The 15,993-nt window shown below is 34.7% G+C and overlaps 1 protein-coding gene across 3 annotated transcripts; it reads right to left on the bottom strand.

Moving 5' to 3' along the window:
* Positions 1-4,849: 4,849 nt before the first annotated feature.
* Positions 4,850-13,654, bottom strand: LOC132030858 (zinc finger CCCH domain-containing protein 16). 3 transcript variants are annotated; one of them, XM_059420621.1, is made up of 11 exons: positions 13,539-13,654; positions 10,902-11,106; positions 9,801-9,889; positions 9,614-9,709; positions 8,109-8,205; positions 7,621-7,713; positions 7,180-7,475; positions 6,322-6,437; positions 6,061-6,247; positions 5,590-5,662; positions 4,850-5,238 (listed from the first exon to the last, which is right to left on the bottom strand). In XM_059420621.1, exons 1-11 carry the CDS (start codon positions 13,580-13,582, stop codon positions 5,200-5,202), a joined length of 1,335 nt encoding a protein of 444 aa, XP_059276604.1. In that variant the 5' UTR covers positions 13,583-13,654; the 3' UTR covers positions 4,850-5,199. The 3 variants fall into 3 exon arrangements, with proteins under 3 accessions (XP_059276604.1, XP_059276606.1, XP_059276605.1); XM_059420623.1 differs by having other exon boundaries at positions 10,902-11,161; positions 13,539-13,651; XM_059420622.1 differs by lacking the exon at positions 7,621-7,713.
* Positions 13,655-15,993: the final 2,339 nt, after the last annotated feature.

The following is a 15,993-nucleotide window of genomic DNA, read 5'->3' on the forward strand; positions in this document are numbered from 1 at the left end:
GTCAATTTGGCAACGTATGAACCTCTTATCATTTTGGCTAATGAAGACCATGTTTTAATAGCATTAGCTGAGTATTAGTGGAGTAATTAAACCTTACTCCAATAAACGTACAATTGTTGAGAATGGAAGAAAAAAATTAAGTTTTTACAAAGAGGTTAAATTAAGTTTTTACAAAGAGGTACATAACTACTAATTAACATAGCACATTTAACATAATTAAGAGAGTTAAATGAGTGACTTTGATTTGTTTTTAATATAGATAAAACATGGGAAAAATAGAAAAAATGCCAAAAAAAGGAGGAAAAAGATAATTGTGTTTCTACGCCATAAGAAAGGTGCCACATCATCTTGTCTATGCCTAGCTTTATATTATATATAGAAGATTCCTGAATGACTGAATCCTATAATTGTAGAAATTCTACAAAATGAGAAAAAGTTTTTAAGGCGAAGAAGTAATTATGGGAAAATGAGGAAAAAATGATTGTTAATATTTCCTAAGTTTCGGATTGCTGGCCGATTAAGAAAGCTCATGTCCAAAAGATGAAGGTAGATGCGAATGCGAGATGGATGTGCGGGCATACCGGGAGGGTAGGATTCGGAATGAAGTCGGGATAAGGTGGGTGTGGCGCACCGTGGTGGATAAGATGCGGGAAGGAGGTTGAGGTGGTTTAGTCGTGCGGCGGAGATGCCGACGCGCCAGCCGAGGAGGTGTGAAAGGATGTCGGTGGTGGGCACCGAAGAGAGGGAGGGATGGCCAAAGAAGGCCGGGGAGAGGTGATTCGGCGGGACATATTTTCTTATCGAGGACAAGACCGGTGATAGGAAGGGGTGGAGGTCGAGTATCAGGGTAGAGGGCTAGTGGGGGGCCGCGAGGTTTCCTTTCTCGTATTAAGAGTAATTTTATCCTGCTTTTATGTATTGGGACTTGTCTATCTTTGTTGTTTTATCATGACTTCGTTGCTCTTGCTATTTCTCATTTTCGCATTGTTTTGATTTGCTTGTCCGTATCTGACGCTTTTCCCTTATTTTCTTTTGAAAGAGTAACTTTCGAAATGTTCTCTCCCTACCTTCCAAGGTGGGGGTAAGGTCTGCATACACTTTACCCTCCCCAGACCCCACATTGTGGGATTCAACTGGGTATGTTGTTGTTGTTGTCGTCAGTGAAAAATGCTACAAAATCAGTCCACCTGAAATTTTTTGAAGCCTTTATTTACGTGAGAAAGAATGCAAGGCACTCCTTCTTGTGACTCTTCATTGTCTTCCATTTTGCTACAATTTTTAATTGTCTCTTCATTATTGTCTTCCATTTACTGCAATTTTTAATTCTTGATTGCCTCTTCATTATTGTCTTCCATTTAGTACAATTTTTAATTCTTAATTGCCTTCATAACTCTTCATTTCCCATCATAACTCTTCATTTCCCTTCTCTATTACAAATGAATAGAAGAGGAAGAGAATTAAGAGGGGTAATTAAGAGAGTTAAGAGAGTAATGTTTTATTTTTGATTATAGCAAACTATTTTTTTAAATGTGAAAAAAACTCAAAAAAAGAGAAAAAAGATAAATGTCAATGGAGGCCATAGAGAGGTGCCACATAGGATTGACTATTCCTAGCTTTATATTATATATAGATTTCTTCTGTTCTTTGTCCCAACTTCCAATCTCATATTTACCGCCACACATTTATATGAGGCTTTGTTTTTGGACCATAAATTTTAAAACTCTTCCTTTTTTTCTTAAACTTTGTGCCTAGTCAAATGGTGCTACATAAATTTGGGACGGAAGATACTTAATAAAACAATTGAGGTGCGTATAATTTACTGGAACAACATTACTACTATTAAAAAAGTAGGGGGGTGAAAATGCATAGGAAAATATATTAGGTGGGTGCAAAAGTCACTTATTGAGTTGCACAGCACCATATGAATCGAGTGCAAAGGGAAGTCGTTGAGTGGTTGGTTTAGCACCGGATTGGTAGAGTCAAAATAGTCCCTTAAGTAAGCACTTAATAGTTTTGGTTCTTTAATATTGTCAAAAGCTAACACTTTTAGTCTCCATAAATATTTACCGAACTCTATCCGTTAGATTTGAAAAAATTGTCGAAAAAAGATTTAACTATGCAACACAAAAAATTACACTAACACTAAAAATATATAAAATTAGCAAAAATTACACCTCATAATAACAGTTTATTTCAATGAAGAATAAAGAAGCTCCTATAAATTATGCATCCCTAGGCTCATTATGGAGCTTCATCTTTTATCCAAATGCTTAATTGGTGATGTGTTCCTATCTTCTGTGGTTGTAATCTGTTTCGCCCTCAAGGGTGTGACCTAGTGGTCAATCAAGTGGGCTGAGCACCATGAGGTCTCCGGTTCAACTTTCAGCAGAGACAAGACACTAGGTGACTTCTTCCCATTTGTTACAAACGTGGTCTACGAGTTACTGTTATCTATTATTCGAGGTGAAGTGCGGCGGCCAGACAATTCACGTTATCACAAAAAAAAAAAAAAAAAAAAAAAAAAAAAGAATTCTGTTTGTGGGTACATGACGTTGGTGAATCCTTCTTATTTTCAGCTGAAATTTGGTAATGGTGTTATTTCCTGGTCCCAACTGCGGATAAAGAAGGGGGTCTACGTTAGGTTGTAGTCTAATTATGATAAACCTATGAAGACTAATTCATGGTGGAACTTGTTAAGAGGATTCATTTAACGGACCACAATTGATTTGGAATTGTGTGTGGTTGATTGATGTGTTCTTTTAATTACATCACTAATCATACTACACCAGAAGTTATACAAGAAGAGAGAAAAGGGGAGACTATCTCTCTGACTTTGACAAATAAGTATGAAATACAATTTTAGTCACGAGTTTCAGAAAGAAGGGGAGTGGTAGGAAGGAAGCCATGTACATATTTCTAGTTAAGGGAAAGATGTACTTATTCAAATATAAAGGTTTGCTGAATTTTACGTGTAAATGATTTATATCTTTGCTTCATGTGATTAAAGGTTCATTTACTTTTTTTTCCTCGTCAAATCATAAGTTACTAATATATAGCTGCAGTGGGTGCAACTCTTATATCTGAATTGATTAGTCAGAATGGTTTACTTTAATGTCATCGCAGTAGAACTTTAAATTACGTCCTTCGTGTATCGTGCATTGTATCTGACCGTCATTGTGTTTAACTTCCTGCTTGTTCGTATAAGATTTTGCATATCTCAATTTTGTATACACTCATTGAGTTCGGGATGAAAATCCAATTTCAGGTTAAGTTAGATCATTCAAGACCACTGAGCAAGCGTAAGCACTGGGTTGTTGCTGAAATTTTGAAAAGAGCAAGAATTTACGTGCCTCCAGCAAAAATTACCACTGAGACAGTAAACAAGACTAAGTGTCTCCTAATGCTAGTTAGAGCTGAAAGGAAGTAGTATCCAGAACAAATGTCTATTTTCTTTAATTTTGATGTTTTTGGTCCACTACAGTGAAACAGGTACATGTCAACTGTTGTTTCAGGGTTGACCAACTAGATTGAAGACCAGTGCCAGTTGGAAGCTGGTGTTTTCCAGGTTTAAAATGGTCTGCATTGGTCAATGAACCCAAACAGCCAAATTAGGATTTCATAGAAGGTTAAGGCAGTGGGAATTGATGATATTGAAGGCTGTTAAAGTAACTAAATATTACAGTCCTGCAATTGCCTTACTATTTTTTTCCTCCGTTGGATCTAATCTAAACTCAGTATAAATGATGGTTTCTGGTGTTACTGTCATTGCTGGCTATGAAGGTCATTTCATCTTTTTGTTGTGGATTTTTCCGAGTTGTGCGCCTTAACAGCTCTTAAACTTGGTGACGAATCGTCTATTTTTTTTTTTTTTCCCGAGCATGCATTGCACATATTGTAATACTTTTGCTGCTACAAGCTAGTAATGATTGGTGTTGATGCTGCTCCACATTGATAAGAACTCCCTTAAGTTTTCTTTTCTTAAATTCTGAAGTAAATAAAGAACTTTGTTATGTTAAGTGGGGATGAGCTAACAATGAATATAATGAAAGCCATCTTTGTGATGCCATCTTTAGCCAAATCTTTGTCATCTGATCTATTTTGTTGTAATCTTGTTATTTGATTTTGTTTGCATGTACCTGAAGAATAACTTACACTATCATTACCTTACTTGTCACCAACTGACCCAATTCGGGATTTACAGTCAAATCTCTCTCTAGTGTTATATTATTTGGCTGCTATGACGATGTGCTGTTTGAGGGCATATGTAATATAGCATAATATGAACTCAAACGGAAGAAAACTCGACCGTTATCATTAAATGTTGTTACAGAGAAGCTCGACTGTATTATTATTATTTTTTTTCCCTTTTCCTATGCAATATATTGTTCTTATCCAAAATTAGATCTTTCGAGTAGCAATTAATCTATGGCTGCAATCCAGCAATTTATTCTACTTTTGTAGTCTTTAAATTATTATTCCTGTTTCTATGATTCTTAAGTAGGCAATCTGGTATAATATGAGACATTTATATGGTAAAACATGATCCTTTTTATTCATATAAAAAATCTAGTTTCCAAGTTGACATACGACCCAAATTTTGATCTTCAAATCAGCATTACATTGTTCTTTGATTGATTGTATCACCAAAATATAATATATCCTTTTTGCATTATTTTAACATCTCTGAATAATTTCAGCACATCAAGTAGTTACACCATAATGAGGTCTGACAAAATTTCTCTAAACGCAAACATTGCTTGAATATGCATGTGAATTGACAACTACAATTTGCCAATATTCTTCTTGGTACCTGAACATTGTAATTTAAATAGCTTCTCAACAAACAGCGTAAAGAAATCTTTTGGCTGGTCTTATCAATTTTTTTTTTTAAATTGCCAACAAATATATTTGACTACTTCATTTTCTTTTCATACACAAAGCAGCATGTACAAGCGAACGACTTGATCACATTACAACTCTTTAAATAGCTGAAGAAAACTACATTTAACCCCTCTTCGAAACTGTATAAAAGGAAAAGATATTGTAAACCCCTTTTTTCACTAGCATAACTACCTAGGAACTTAATCAAATGCCCAAAATTTCCTGCTGATATGTCGATGAAGCATGTCACGAAAAGGAAGTTTCTTCTGTATCTGATTTGAACTGACAACCTTCAATAGTCAGGTGCCAGAAGCATTCCTAATAAACATATCTGTCTGGGGGTGCCTCTTCTGGAATCTGGAAAGCACGACCAGTAGAACACATTAATATGTTATAAAGATTGTTACTTAAATATTTAACGCTAGCACCAAATCAAATACACAAGTAGACATGCTTGCCGATGCACCATATCAACTGCCAAAATTGGCTAAACACAACTGAATGCTATAAATGAAAAACACTTCTGGGCTATGACGTTCCAATATCATATTTTGGACCAAATTGATAATCTCCGATAAAAACAGAACTGCATGAGCATAATCCCATCGAGACATTTTCAAGGAAGGTTACTTTTACTTTTATATTTAGTGTTCTCTATATGGTCTCTTGTTTCAAATGCCCAAATCAGGAAAATATTTAGAGCTTTACCTCCCCAATTTTCCATTCATTCTTTGTCCAAATGCTGTTATCACCACTGAAGTCTTCTGTTGATGCACCACTCCTGCAAAACAAGGGTATAAGAAAGAACAACCAAAAGGACCTCATTAGAAAGTTACCATTTCAAACTTCAATAGAAAATGACAAGACCAATATATTGACGACTTAATTCTACGTAGTCTAAATACTTTCTCTATCCCAATTTATGTGCACTCTTTCCTTTTTAGTTAGTCCCGAAAAGAATGACACCTTTCTATATTTAATACTAACAACTTGACTTTAAACTTCTCATTTTACCCTTAATGGGATGGATTTAATCCACACAAATATATGACTTTTTAGACCACAAGTTTCAAAAGTCTTCCGTTTTTTCTTAAACTCCGTTAATCAAACACCTTCACATAAATTGGGACGGAGAGAGTAATAATTATGGCAAATGAAGTAACTAGTGCTGGAACTTACGTCAAGTTGATACTGGCAGGGGCTGTCGTAACTGAAGCAGCAAAAAGTCCCTGAGAAGGAGTAGGAAGTTGGCCACCAGATGGATTAGGAACATGCAGCGATGTCGAGGTGGAAAATAAGTTATAGCTTGGAGTGGAAGGATTCTGTTGTGACTGGGTCGGGACTTGGCTTCCGAAGCCAAAGGAACCTGCAAACATAGTCGAGCTAAATAAAACGCATTACTCAAGAACTGCACAATACTAGAAAACCGTGTCAAATCACCTGATGTATTCCCGAATGAAAAGGCATTCGCCGCCCCAGAAGAACTTGATGCCTTAAAAGAGTTCCCAAGGGGACTGGGTTGCCCAAATATACTATTAGTTGGTGGAGTACATGCCCTGTTAATTTTGAGAAAAAACGAAGTCAGAAGTTGGTAAAAGCCAAAACTCAAGCAAACAATTCCAGTTTTGTGTATTGGGCGGTCTGCAAGGAAAGAGACCAGTGGTGTTTTGAAGGAAAAGCTGCAATTGTCAACATAATGAAACATAAATGTCTTATAGCCTGTTTGATCAAGCTTCTCCAGGGCCAAAAGTTTTTTTCCTTCAAAAAACGTGCTTTTTTGCAAAGTTGAGGAGTTTGGCCACGCTTTTAGGAGAAAAAAAATGTTTTTAGTAGCATAATCTGTTTTTGAGAAGCTGCAAAAAGTAGCTTCCTCCCAAAAAGTACCTTTTTGAAAAGCACTTTTGAGAAAATACAGTTAAAAACATTTTTTACAAGTTTGGCCAAATAATAATTGCCTCTCAAAAGTGCTTTTTCAAATTGATATGTCAAACACAAACTGCTTCTCACCAAAAGTACTACTTTGAAAAGCACTTTTCACAATAAGCTAATTTTAGAGGCTTAGTCGAACAGTCAATTATTAGCTTGTTGGTGTAGGTTAAAATCATGTATATGAAGATGTAGCTATGACAGATTTTATTAGCTCGTTACTAATTGATTTGTATAATAGGGAAATACCCTACTGTAATGTGCAGCACTTGGTGCCTGGTTTAGCTATCAATAAAATTTACTTATCAAAGAAGCCAAAAACTCTAGTGTAAAATGCACTAATGTAAGTGATACTTATGCATCAGTTCTAACCTTGTATTCAGTATGGCTCCCAACTGACTAAAACTCGAGGCTGAAGGAGGAAAACTGCTTTGAGCGCTCAACGAGGCATTCGGAACAGCACCAGGAAAAGGACTTTGAGCACTCAACGAGGCACTTGGTGCACCACCAGGAAAAGGACTTTGAGCACTCAACGAGGCACTTGACGCAGAACCAGGAAAAGGACTTTGAGCATTAGCAGCAGAAGTCGATTGAGATGCATAAGGATTTCGCAATAGATTTTCAAATTCAGCTACTTTAGAATTAACCAGGCTCCTCTCTCTCTCAACCTGCATTTAACACGAGGACAGAAAAAAGTTTGTTAGAACTTAGAAGCAAGACCACAAGATGATTCTAGTGAATGATACATGATAGAGTTTACTGGTACGTAATGAGACAGTCAAAAATTGAACATGAGGGGCACAACTGGTCTACTTTTTTAATGGCGTGTCTTTTTGTTTGCGAAGTATAACCGATGGCAAAAGTGTCAGATAGTCTATAGTTCAGGAGCAAATTTGAACCTTTTTCCTATTATAACAATAATCAGAACCATCAAGAGGTGCAATATTAAACAATTATGTACAAAAGGTCTAAAGACAACGCTGTTAGCAAGGAAAAATAGCTAAAAAAAATCAAAGTGCAAAATTTTTAAAAATCACTACTTAAGTCAACTCCTTCCTCTATAAACATATTTTCAGGAGGGGAGGACAGTACAAAAAGAAAAACTCACCCAGGTAATGGAAGAGGAAAAACTTGATCATGTTAAGGTTTCCCTTTATCTAACTAATCTAAAGCTCTCTTTCACTTAGAACTTAGAAGTCTTTCTTTCTGATAAGACAGAATTATTTGCCTTGAATTTTGAGAACAAATTTCATTTACGGCAAAGAAGACAGAGCAAGAAGGGAGTAAGGGTGATGTCTTACAATAGAATTCAAGCTCTGTCCGCGTTTTGCATCATCATATGCTGCTGCTCGCAGCTCTTCATAGCTAACATCGCCGGTAATATCACATGGACCAAAACTGCATAGAAGAGTAATTGCAACTGCTGATCAATCTCTATGATCTACCAGTTCATGAAACAGGTAATGTACATATAATTGGAATCTGAGCCCTCCAGATATATGAATAAAAGTTTGCTTTTTTTTTCCCTTCTACTTTTAGTTTTAGAATAGAAGAAGGGTAGAAACTAAGGGTTTGTTTGGTATGAAGGAAAACATTTTCCAGTTTGCTTTCCAATTTTCTCACGTTTGGTTGGTCAAAAATTTTGGAAAACATTTTCACGAGGAAAACAAGTTTCTTAAAAATGAGGAGAATGACTTTCCCTAATGGAAGTAGGAGAAACAAGTTCCATAAGTGATATTCCAAGTTCATTGTCTCATTCCTGCCCGCCCAACCCCCACCCCTTAACCTTCCCCGAACCCCCACCTCTTAACCTTCCCCGAACCCCCACTCCCCACCCATTCCAACCCCATAGTGTTTTACTAGATTACATAAAAATGCTCTTCGGATAATATTTTTTGGCTTACTTACAAAACACTAGAAAAAAAGTAAGAAACCGACTTCTTTTCCAAGAAAATATTTTCCATGGAAAACATTTTCTGTCATGCCAAACACACCCTAAGATATGAAAATCATCATCTCCCAAGACAGGCAGTTATAAACTGGTCAATTACAAATTAGAAGAACAAATATGAGTGTAATAGCCGATGAAAAGCACATAAAAACTTATACTAGTATTTGTGTTAATGCATGATTCGTTCTTTGAGTAGTAGATCATTCAGGGCAGAGAGAGAACTCTATGGACTCTGTTGAATTGTCTCCAAACTGTCTGACGAGATCAAAGCACATAAATTGGCAAATAAAAAAACTGATGTACTACTTTTGGTACCTTCTTGGTACTTATTACTCCCTGCGTCCCAATTTATGTGAAGGTATTTGACTAGATGTAACGAAGACTTTTGAAATTTGTGGTTTAAAATAAATCATAGATATTTGTGTAGCTATATATTATCTCATAAGGGTAAATTGGGAAGTTTGAAGTTAAATTGTTACTAAATACAGAAAGGGGTCATTTTTTTTAAGCTGACTAAAAGGAAAGAGTATCACATAAATTGGAATGGAGGAAGTAATAAAATTCTCTACCTTTTCATTTAAAAAAAATTGGCAAATGAAAGCGAAGGGTTAGAGATCTTCATTTTCCATTCATTAACCTTCAATAATAATAAAAGAAGCTGGATGAGTACTTAAATTGGCAAATAAAAGAGAGGGTTCGGGATTTTCATATCCCAAACTCCCAATTAATAGTAATAAAAGAAGCTAGATATCTAGCCCAACAAAAATCTTATTCATGAGAGAAACTCAAAGTATGAGGCAAACTGATTTAGCAAAGGGTGTCAAGTAAAGACTAAAGATAAGATCTAAAACATACTTTTTACGATGACCATAGCAGGTAAGCAACCACATTGGCTTCTCATTATTAAAATCTTCCACAATATGACATCTGCATGACTCGGGATCCGCGCAGCTTCACATGTAGCAGAACCAAACCATTAAAATTCCACTTAAATCATAAATATAAATGCAAAACGGAAAGGCTTTGGCCATAGAGTACTCACGAGTGATTAGATGCAACAGGCTGATTATCAGTTGGCCGCGATGAAGAACTGTTGGTACTTGCAGAACGAGTCCACTTGTTTTCAAAAGGCTAAACAGGAAAAAAAAAAAAAAATAATTAGCATCATGTAGACTTTTACAATATCATAAGACCTATCTATTCATTTTAATTCTTCATAGCACCGAGAAAACTGGATAAATATGAACCTACACATACTCATGCACAAGTTCATAATCATAGTTTTCTATTACATAAATATGTCATTTAATCTGATAAATAAACAATGCAGAAAGTCTCAACAAAAGCATATATAGATATTGACTCACCAGTCACCAGTAAACTGTTGCTGATGACGACGACAGTATGTAACTACTAACAGTAGAAAACTTTAATTACCACAAAAGTATTAAACTCCACATACTTATGTATAAAAATATTTAACTCCATATGTTTCCATTAATCAACCTTCCTTTAGATTCATGTGACTTTTTAGTTTGAAGATAGCATCAGTGGTAATATTCCCTTTTTGCAATCATAAGGTGACCTTATAAAGAAAATTTTCAAATAGCATATGAAATTACTTAGCAAGTCTCGCTATCGATACTTCTTTTTCAGTTAATGAAAAGGACTGTATACATTGTTTAACCGAAATCCATTCCTTTTTCTATATTTAAACCCCCCAAAAAATTACATTCTTATTACTCCCTCCATCCCAATTTATGTAACAGCGTTTGGACTGGGTACGGAGTTTAAGAAGAAAGGAAGATTGTTGAAACTTGTGGTCAAAATAAGTCATAGAAATTTGTGCGGCTATAAATCATCTCATTAAGGGTAAAATGAGCATTTTCAAGTTAAATTGTCACTAAATATGGAAAGATGTCATTCTTTTTGGGACTGCACTAAAAAGGAAAGAATGTCACATCAACTGGGAAGGAGGGAGTATTTACCCCTTATCATGTATTAGCAAGTAAATTTGAGAACATGGAGTGAAGACTCCTCAAAATGGTACTGTGGGAGAGCCTAGTATTTATATTAAATAAATAAATAGAAAACATAATCTGCTTTGGAACTAGCTATAATTAGAGAGTAACGGCTAAAGTACCTTGTATTGATTCTGTTTGAGCACTAAATCATTGGACCCTCTTGGCTGGGAGTTGCTCTGAACACCAAAACCAAAAGGGTTGGACTTTGTTTGCTGCATATTTGTACTCTGAAAATTAGCGGATTGGCTGCCAAACCCAAATGGATTTGGCTTCGGTTGTTGAGGGGCAGCATGTTGAAATTTACAACGTTCACCATATTGACAGCTGGACGAAATAAGACAACGATCAGTTCCTGTTTTTCATACTTTCACAAAGTAACCTAATCAAAACAAGCATTACTGGACTCCTATAAAAACTACTAACTAATTTAAATAATATTTTCTCTGTTTTAAGTTAAAGACGTTAATTTTATTTTCTAAGACAAAGATCTCCATCTTAGTTCATTGGAATATTATAAAAGTGTCCAACCAAATGTTTATGGAAACTTTTACAACACAGAAAAAACCTCAATTGCACCTTAGCACTTCAGAGCCCTGAGCCTCCTATAGTTTCAGTCACTAGTTCATATCAGTGTTTTAGTTGCCTAGATAAGTACATAGACTCCTTAGCAAAGATCACAATTTTGATTATCAATTCCATGTAGACATTAACCGAAATTCTAGAAATTTGATATTACTCCAAACCGCATTTTCTGTGTTCCTCACAAATTATGGTTCATGTAATCTACTCGAAAGTTGGTTGAGAATTTGTGCTTCAGAAGTAACAGACTTGTTGAAGGCCTATCAAAACAACAATTTAAACTTTTTGCCAATCCCAAGCAGGAAATAATATCCGAGAAATTCTATAACCCAACAGAAAATTCTTTATTTCCTTAGTGAATGAAAATAGATAAAACTGCCAAATCAAGAAGTTCATAAGGAGATGATAAAAGTTTGAAGCTCAGGACCTTTTTTTTTTTTTTTTTTCTTCTTCTATAACAGTGGGTTACGCAAGCTTGCAAGCACCTCGACTAATTCCAAGGCATACATGCTACCTCCCACCAGAACAAATACTAGGTAACTTTGTCCACCCAGCTTGGACAAGATCACCTAATATTTTTTATAAATGTGGGACTTAACACCCTTGCATGCCCGACTGGACATTTGGAGCGTGGACAATATAAGATGGGGCACAATATAGGGGAACAATGAATTGAGATAGGTCTGACTTCAATACCATGATAAAGACCATCCTACCCCTAAAGCACCAATGTGATGACTCAATACTTACCTTCGCTGGGGATTTCAACCTGACACATCATGATTCTCAACCCACTTCATTGATCACTAGGCCACACCCTTGGGTATTGGAGCTTAGGGCTTTACTAGCTATGATTAGGGAAAGCTGGTTAAAAAACAAGTAACCATCCAATCTGGCCCATTAAATATGGGTTGGATAACTGACCATTTAAAATGGATTAAATATGAATATTCTCCACATTATCCACTAAAAAAAGGATATCCAGATGGATAATATGGTTATCAATACTTATTTGTCTGCTTAACATTTTTCACGAGTTCTTGCCTTCTGCGAGTCTTTGCTTATTTTGGCTTATAGCTTGTGTTCTCACCATGGATATTTTATTTTTTGATGAAGACCATGACCATGGATATTTTATCTGTGTCAAATATGTTTGGGTCGGATATTTTATCCGTCTTTATTTAACCCATTTTTGACCCGCCCATATCCAATACGACCCGTCCGCTTGCCACTCCTAGCAATGACCATACAACAATCAATCAACTACCCATTAATCCAAAACAACCAGTCAGCAACATGAATCCTCTAAATTCATTCTCAATTCAGGTACCCTCCAATACAATGTTCAAAAGAACTAATATTTACTCAAACCTAATCCTTTATACATACTAAGGACAAGTTATAAGTATTAAGGAAGCAATAAAACACAAAATCAAGAATCTTGACATGAACTTTTCAGGGGTTTATCAAGAACCATATAAATATTTGTGCATACTAAATAAGTGAATGTAAATTAAGCCCAAAATAAATTTTGCCTGCCCCTCCAACACAATGTTCAAAGGAACTAACTTTACTCAAATTTACTACTTTATACATACTAAGGACAAGTTGTAAGTATTAACGGAAGCAATAAAACACAAAGTCAAGAATCTTGATATGCAGGGGTTTATCAAGAACACTTTGAATATTTGTACATAATAAAGTATATGTGAATGTAAATTAAGCCCAATTTTTATTTTTATTTTTCCTAAACACAATGTTCAAAAAGGAAGCAACTTTACTTAATTTACTACTTTATCCATAATAAATGACAAGTTATAAACATTAGGGAAGCAATAAAACACAAAATCAAGAATCTTGATATGCAGGTTTCATGGGTTTATGAAGAACCCTATAAATATTTGTGCATAATAAAGTATATGTGAATGTAAATTAAGCCCAAATTTTTTTTTACCTACCAATCAATATTAAACACAATGTTCAAAAGAACTATTTTTTACTCAAATTTACTACTTTATCCATAATAAAGGACGAGTTATAAGTATAAAGGAAGCAATTAAACACAAAATCAAGAATCTTGATATGCAGGTTTAAGGGGTTTATCAAGAACCCTATAATTATTTGTGCATATAATAAAGTATATATCTGAATGTAACCAAAAATAAATAAATTTTAACCTGCCACGCATAAAATTCCTGCAGAGTTCTTTTCTTGGAGGCATTGCGTTAATAATAGAGAGAAATTGTGGAATGATCAGCAAAATCGTTCCACGGGTAAAATCTTGGTTTTTATATAGATATATATTAGGGAAAAAGTTCAAATATCTTGAATTTATTTATCGGAAATAAATTTCATTTATGTCACTCGTCATAGTTTGGTTTATTTATCCACATCGATAGGAAATAACGCATTTATCTTGAATTATAGAAATGATTCATTTATGCCACTCATTAATAGTTTAACTCATTTATGTCATTACTCATTACCACAATGATTCATCCATGTCATTTTTCATTAATGCCGGTTATCTAATACAAGATATGACACGTGGCCTCCAATTAGGTTATGGTTGTGGGTGGGTAGGGTGTATGGGTCGGATTTTTCTTAATTTGATATTTAAAATTTGGTGGTTTAATTAGATGTAAATGAACCTCTGGTGGAAGTACGTGTCATATCTTGTATTATAAAACCAACGTTAATAAAAAATGGCATGGATGAGTCATTTTAGCGTGAAGTAATGGCATAAATGAGTCAAACTATTGATGAATGGCCTAAATGAACCATTTCCTATAATTCGATAAGCGTAAATAATACAACTATATGTTCGATGGCGTAAATAAAACTTGTATTAATGAGTGTCATAAATGAGCCATTTTCGATAGTTCGATAGCATATTGGTCTTTTCCGTATATATTATATGGAAAAAAGGGTTTCAAATATAATCAATTAATGATTGGCTTGTTCATTTATGCTTACTTCATCAACGATTTAAGCCCATTTATCGCCATTCATCAAGTTTGACTCATTTATGTACTATCGTCCATTATCAAAATGACTAATTCATGCTATTTTTGATTTTATAATATCGATATAACACGTACTCTAATTAGAGGTCTATAATTAAACTAACCCAATTTTAAATCCCAAATTAATAAAAAAAAAATCGACCCATACACTCTATCCACCCACAACCATAATCTAGTTGGAGGTCATGTGTTATATCTGGTATTGTAAAACCGACATTAATGAAAAATGACATGGATGAGTCATTTTGAAGTAGAATGATGATAAATAAATCAAACTTATTGATGAGTGGCGTAAATGAAATACCATTTCTAATAGTTCGATGGATAAATAACAGCTAACTATTAACGAGTGGCATAAATGAGTCGTTTCCGATAATTGATGGCATATTTAAGCCTTTTCCGTTATTACTTTTCCTCCTAAAGTCCCTCTTTTCCTTCTTTTTCTTCAGTTTTCTTCTTTAAAATCTCAATCTTCTTCTTAAACTATAATTCAATGTGTCTAAGCTATTTCTTTTCTTCTTTTTTACTCTATTGATTTTTGGTGAATTGTTTATTTTTCATATGTATTTTTTCTTTTTAATATGTGTTTGAAGGCTTTTCCTAATTTAATCGGTGGAAGTTTAAGTACTAATAGAGTCTAGCATATTAGTTTATGGGGTTCCTTTTGTAATTTCACTTGTTTTCCTTGATTTTAAATTTGGTGCTTTTTGTAGGTTTATCGGTGTATGTATTTGCTAAATTTGGATTACATTATTTTTAAAGATAGATACTGAGGGTGCAAACATTTATCTCAGTATTCAATCAAGGTTTGTTAATAAGCTTACTTTTGTCTCGAGGACGTGGAACCTTACTTTTGTGTCATGTTGACAGTTTTTTTTAATTTGCCTCCATTCTCTTCATTTGTTTTAATTTGACTAAATTTGTTTCTCTTGTAATTTTCATAATATTTAATTTTGCCTCTCTAGTAATGTTCAGAACTCTTTATTTTCAACTCACTGAAGTGCCATCTTGGTGCCCATTTAATTGTTTCAATTTTGGCCTTCTGCAACTTGAGATGAGAATCCATTTGCTTTCGACCTGACTTTCTGAAATGGGACTCCGAGAAGGTGGAGTTCAGTAACCCAGTTCAGTGACCGAGGAGAGGTTGAGAAGAAGACTGAGAATGGAATGGTTTGAAAGTCGCTTTTCACCATTCGGCCACTCTCCCCTTCCCGGGCCGAGGCACCCCTCAATGGTTTGTAATTCGTTAAATGGGGGTGACGCCCTGAATCAATCAAAAAGCTTATTTTTTCCCGATAATACATACCTTGTTTTTAGTTTGCCTCCATTCTCTTCATTTAAAAAAAAAATTGACTAAATTTGTTTCTCTTGTAATATTTATAATCTTTAAATTTGCTTCACTTGTAATATTCATAACTCTTTATTTTCAACTCACTGAAGTGGCATTACATCTTGGTGCCCATTTAATTGTTTCTGTTTTGACTTTTTGCAACTCTTATGAGTTGAGGATATTCTGTGGAGTAATATATGCGTATACATATGCATTCTAGTAAAATCATTCAATTGTGTGTATGATCTAAATTCTTTTGTTGCATATATATTACTT

This window comes from Lycium ferocissimum, chromosome 9 (genome assembly GCF_029784015.1).
Source record: "Lycium ferocissimum isolate CSIRO_LF1 chromosome 9, AGI_CSIRO_Lferr_CH_V1, whole genome shotgun sequence".
Lineage (NCBI taxonomy): Eukaryota > Viridiplantae > Streptophyta > Magnoliopsida > Solanales > Solanaceae > Lycium > Lycium ferocissimum.

Coding starts and splice junctions, on each gene's coding strand:
- LOC132030858 (XM_059420621.1), bottom strand. CDS start 13,582: ATGCCTCCAAGAAAAGAACTCTGCAGGAATTTTATGCGTGGCAG. Junction 6,248..6,321: donor TTCATTCGGGAATACATCAG/GTGATTTGACAC, acceptor CTATGTTTGCAG/GTTCCTTTGGCTTCGGAAGC. Junction 5,663..6,060: donor CCTGCCAGTATCAACTTGAC/GTAAGTTCCAGC, acceptor CTTGTTTTGCAG/GAGTGGTGCATCAACAGAAG.